At 65.5% G+C, this 5,560-nt stretch overlaps 1 protein-coding gene across 1 annotated transcript; it reads right to left on the bottom strand.

Annotated features, from left to right (window-relative positions):
- Nucleotides 1–270: 270 nt before the first annotated feature.
- LOC116863633 (ficolin-1-like) lies at nt 271–4,999 on the bottom strand (the record flags this gene model as incomplete). The annotated part of the gene is made up of 8 exons (XM_032851030.1): nt 271–743; nt 1,276–1,410; nt 2,005–2,134; nt 2,591–2,718; nt 3,107–3,136; nt 3,909–3,944; nt 4,465–4,518; nt 4,753–4,999. Coding segments are annotated over 8 exons (1,008 nt in total), but the record flags the coding sequence as incomplete, so codon positions are not given.
- Between the last annotated feature and the right edge of the window lie 561 nt (nt 5,000–5,560).

Here is a 5,560-nt window from a genome sequence, read left to right as displayed (position 1 = left end):
GGGCCGCCTGGGGAAGACTTTAGGACTTACGGTTGTGGGCACGCGGTCTGTGTCCCGGCCGCTCTGCCGAGTCAGCAGCTTAAAGGCCGGGGACCACAGACCGTGGCCACCAGCACACGGAGGCAAAGGGCACGGCCACGGGCCCTGTGAGCCAACTCCTGACCCGAGAGCCCCAGAAACTCCCTCAGCATCCACGGTGGGGCGGGAACCAAAGAACAGAGGCGGCGTGACCCGTGGTCAGGGAAAGGCAGGTGATGCCCACGTGTGCCGAGTGAGGAAGCAAATGTCTTTATTGAGTAAATGTGTGACTGCTGAGATCAGGGTTCCCTGTTCTCACCGGCTTGGAAGGGAGAAGGGGCGTTAGTGTGGATGAAAGGCACAAAGCAGACGGGGTCCCAGGAGGCACCAGGCTGAGGACCCCAAGCCAGAGCTCCCTGCCCGGAGAGGGTCCAGACCAGCCCTCCCTGAGGCCACTGTGTGCGTGGATGGCACGTGCTACACGGGCCTCACCATCATCTCCGACACCTTGTAGCTGTAGTTGTAGCCTTTCCCTGACTTCCAGTTAATGCCATTTGCAAAGGTCTCATGGGAGCCCGGGAGGTAGAGACCATTGAGATTCGCCAGGTGACACTTGTCATACCACCAGGCCCCCTGGTAGCGCTCAGCACAGTTTTCTGGACTTGAGTCATTGTCCTGGTCCTTGGTGGAGAAGGGGCGGTTGTTGTGGTATGTCAGGGAATCACCTGTGCGGAGGGAGAGTGGGCCGCTTTATTTGGATCCTAGTTCTAGGTAAGAACTGCAGTGACCTCGAGTTCAGGTCGTGCACTGCACAACTCCAGAGGATGCCCGTGAACACTTGCTCTCTGGTACAGTGACCTTGGCCTTTTGGCATCTCGTCTGTCCCTCCCAGCTGGCAGGCACCCTGTCTTGGACGGAGGCCACTCCCGGCCCTGGGCTCCTAGGTTGCTCAGCAGAGAGCACCAGGCACCGTGAAGCAGGAACCCAGGATCCACAGAGATGGGCTCCGTTATCACCCCGTCCCTGTTTGTGTCAACAGTGGCGGTAAGAAGAAGAGCCCGTCTTCCTGCACTTTCCACTAAATGGGTCCCATCGACCTGGAGGGACCATGAGGTGTGGGTAACATTTCTTCACGTACGGAGGGAGAGCCCCGTCTGGCGGCCGCCTCCACTCTCCCTGAGGAAGAGGCAGAGCCAGGACGGGGAGCAGGTCCCTCTGCGCTGCCGCCCAGGCCCCCGGCCCGGGGCGGACACTCACCCGCGCTGCCCCCCGCGAAGGCTCCCAGGACCAGCCTGTACTTCTCGGCCTCGCCCGCCATCCGGAACGAGCTGTACTTGGCAAACTGGCGGTTGCCCTCGAAGTCCACGAGGTCTACCCGGAGCTCGCTGGTTCCTGGGGCAGAAAGGCTGTGAGGTCCCAGCAGAGGGACCCTCGACCCGGGGCTGGCAGGTGGGAATTTAGGGACGGGTGGAGGGGCTGTGTGGACCCGGCACCCAGGGTTGGCACAATCACGGACGACGTCCGTGGATACAGGACGGGCCGTGGAAACCACTTGCCAAGGGTCCTTCTGCCCCCGACATGCCCTCCTCGAGCTCACGCGCTGGGCACGACACTATGCTCCGACAACAGTGTGCCTTTTCCCCGCGGGTTGGGACACCACTCCAGCCCCGTGCGGTAACCGCTCGCGCGTTCCTGCGGTGGGAAGGTCGTGTGCTCCCTGGGGCCGGTGTGTCGGGAAAGGTGGGGTTACGGCGGGACGTGGAGCCCACCCCCGAGGCCCCTGGTCCCTCCTGTCTCGGGATCTAAGAGGCCGGTGGCCTCACGCTTGCCCGAGTCCCTCACCTCGGTCCTAACGTGCTCCCACCTGGTGTGTGAGATGAAGGCCTGGCTCCCACCCACAGGGGGGCCCGGAACGGAGCCAGCCCCGGCGGGAGGAGGGCGGGGTCCTCGGCTCGGGGTGGGGGCAGGTGGAGGTCGGGGGCCTACCCTGGGCGGTCAGGGCGTGGATGTTGTCATTCCCCAGCCAGAACTCCCCCAGCTGACTGCCGAAGCCCCGCTTGTACGCGGCCCAGTCGCGATAGAAACCCACGGAGCCGTCTCTCCTTCGCTGGAACACCTGCGGGCGGCGGGAGGGCTCGGGCCGGGGCCCTGCAGACGTCCGCGGCTCAGGGGCCCACCCTATGGGGTGGCTCGGGGTCATCCCGGCCGAGCCCCCGGCATGGCTGTGCGGCCTCATGTCCGACCCCAGGGGTGGGCAGAGCCCACAGCTGAGGGAGGGGAAACAGGAGGACCAGAGAGGGTGGCGACAAGCCCAAAGCCGCCCAGCTAGAGGTTGGGGCTCCCTCTGGGCCTCGCCCCAACGTTGCCGTCCGTCCCGTAGCATTTGTGCCCCACCAAGGTGCGTGGTTCGCCCCAGCCTGGGCCAGGGGGACGGGTCGGCCTCAGGGGGCATCCGGACCTTTTGACCCGATAGTGTCCTCCCCGTGAGCGGACGAGCTGCTCTGTGGGATCCCCAGGCAGAGCCCACTGTCCCCACGCACCACTGGGCGGTCCCCTGGCCGCCGACACTCACGGTCCATCCCCCGCCGTCCGTGTCCATGTCGCACAGCACGCTCAGCGGCCGGCAGTCAGGCAGGTAGATGGTGTGCCAGCCGGTCAGAAAGTGCCCTCTCGTGAGCAGGTCCTTGCAGGTGCGAGGTGCTGGGGACAGACCGGGAGGCTGATGTCAGGCACGGCGCCCTGGGCAGGGCACGGTGGGGAGTGGGGGAATCTGATTGGGTAGGGGGGAGGGGACCCTGGGCCTGGACAGACCCCAAGGCCCGAGCCCCAGCCGTGATGGCCAAGCCCAGTCTACCTGGCCATCCCCTCCCAGACCCGCCCCACCTGAGTCCACCGACCGACCCCTGGACTCCAGGGGACATCTGGGCTTCCCAAGAACATTGCCAGGTGCCAGCTGCCCATTGCTGAGTAGCCGCGGGAGGGAAACGTGTCTAAGACTGTGTGGTCCTCGGGTTCTGGAGCCCGGCTGAGCGTGGGCTGGCCTCTGCTGAGCGGGAAGCGGGGGGAGGTCGGTGGCGTGGTCAGTCACCTGTGTCACAGGACTGAGGCCCAGGCTCTCCTGTTCGTGGGGACAGGACACACACATCACAGGCTAGCAATGGGCGCCCCCGTCCCCTTCAGCCACAGGTGCTCCCTGGCTGACACACAGCATGGACATAGGGTCAGGATCTGTCCAGGGCAGATTGTCCAGTCCCAGGGATGGGCTCTGGGGCTGCCCGTCCTGGGAGCGGGTATGCTGGGTCCCTGTGTCGGTCCTGGGCTGGGGCCGTTGGGTCAGCGCCGTCACTCAGGGTCCCGCCATGCACCCCGAGCCGGCCACCTCCTCAGGGCCCCACGTCCTCAGTGGCGCGGGAATGGACTCGTCTGGGTCTCTCTGGTCTGCGTCAGCTCCCCCCACTTTCCCCTTGATCCTCTGCTGGGGGAGACCCTGGGGGGCGTCGGGCTCGGGTCTGTGCCCCAACCCTGCCCTCTTTACTTGTGCACGGAGCACGGGACTGGGTTTCGAGTTTGTGAGTTGCCTTTTCTGCCTCTTACAATCCGTCTGATAAAGAAATGGAATAAACAGGGGGAAGGTGAGGGCCGTGTCCACATTCAGCAATAACGCTGTCTTGTCATCCCTTGGGTCCCCGCGTGCAGACGCCGGGCTCTGCACCCTCACCGACCGGGCCAGCGAGCCCAGCCCTGACCCAGACCCTGCGCGCCTCCCAGGCATTTCCCTGACGGAAGAGGGACTCGGGTCTGAGACCCTCCCCCAGCAGATGCTGCCAGGCTGACTGCGGCCTCGGGGACCCCCACGTGGACAAAGCCCCAGGACTGCGAGCCCGACTCACCTTTCTCCCCGCACACTCCTTTGTCCCCTCGGTCCCCTGGAGCAGAGACAGGAGGATAGGACCCCCGACACAGGGGGGTGTGGTCAGGGAGAGGCCGCCTGAGCGCTCAGACACCCCCCGGCTGCTCTGCCCTCAGGGGTCTGTGGGGGCCGAGCCCCAGGCCTCCCGCTCTGGGCAGGGCACCCTCATTGCTCTGCTGGCTTTCCAAGGGTTCCAACGCCAGGGTCTCCAAGCTGGGGAGGAGCACCAAGGCCTGGGATCCCGTCCCCGGGAAGGAGAGGTCCCTGTGGACCACATGCCCTGGGTCACGACTCTGGTCACGTGCTAACTTGAGGCTCCTCGGCAATACGACCCGAGCCCCGCTGTCCCTCTATCTGCGTCCGTGTCCCTCCCCTGTCTCTCTCTCTCTCTCTCTCTGTCCTCCTCCCTGTGTCCCTGTGTCCCCATGTCCCCGTCTCCCCATCTCCCTGTCCCTCTGTCTGTGTTCCTCTCTCCTTTCTCCGTGGACAGAGCCCGGGGTCCCGCGAGGGGCCGTCGCCCTTCATCCCGTTGTTACCTTTGGGTCCCGGTGGTCCTGCCTTGCCAGGGACTCCAGGGGACCCGGGTGCTCCTGCAAATTCCACGGACACGGGCCTCATGGGCAAAGGTGCAGCCGCCACCATCCCACGTGAGCTCTCTGTCCCGAGCCCTAAGGCCCGCCCAGCGCCACTTATCCACAGAACCGCTGCCCCCGGGGTGGACGGAGCAGCCACGGCCACTAGGGAGCCGGGGGCCTAGCCCACCCCCGGGTCTCGCTGGAGACGAGCGGGCGCTGGGTCACCCCGCCCCGGCCCGGTGCACGTACCTCTCTCTCCATTGACGCCTGCGTCTCCTTTGGGCCCTGCGGCCCCGGGCAGCCCCGGGCAGCCCCGGAGGATGCTGAGCTTGTCGGAGCCCTCCAGCCCCACCACCTTCACCTCTGCAGGGGAACACGGAGTGACGGTCAGTGCCTTCCCCTGCGCCTGGTGGCTCAGCAGGTCCCGCACACTGGCCGCCCGCTCCGAGGCTCCTGCCTGTGTGCCGACCTCGGGCCCGGGCAGACCGCCGGGACCCCCGCAGGGTCAGCCTGGAGGCGGGTTTTTCGCGTCTGGGGTAGACTTGCTCTATCCCCTTTCTGCCCTGCTGTGTGTGCGGGTCTGGCCGGGGGAGATGGCCTGGGAGTCCTCCCTGCCTGAGGCAACCCGGCTCCTCAGTGCTGTGTGTCCCCGGACAAGTCACTCCACCCCTCTGGGCTTCTGTCCTCAGGGCCCCAGGAGCACCGGACGAGGGCTCGGGGGAGCAAACGTCAGATGGTGCCCCTGTTTAGAATCTAAGCGGGATCCATGGCCTTTGGAAAGAGCTTCCCGCACACTGGGGACTCTCGGGAGACACGAACAATGAGTATTGAGAAGGAACTTGGGGAATTGGGGTCACCGTGGGAAATTCACCCCCAGACCTCAGGCGTGAGATCACAGAAGTCCTGAGCCAGAAGGGGTCCCTGTGGGTGCCCTGGAGAGGGCTGTGCTGGCTCCCGGGACACAGAGCCGGGCCGCAGAGCTGGGAGCAGAGGGTTATTTACTTGGTGGAGTTGAATCGTGTGGATGAAAAGGTCAGAGAGGCCTCCCCGAGGCCTG

The sequence above is a fragment of the Lontra canadensis genome, unplaced genomic scaffold (assembly GCF_010015895.1).
Source record: "Lontra canadensis isolate GAN:19392208 unplaced genomic scaffold, GSC_riverotter_1.0 scaffold1934, whole genome shotgun sequence".
In the NCBI taxonomy this organism is placed as follows: domain Eukaryota; kingdom Metazoa; phylum Chordata; class Mammalia; order Carnivora; family Mustelidae; genus Lontra; species Lontra canadensis.
This window is presented reverse-complemented; position numbering and strand designations above follow the sequence as displayed.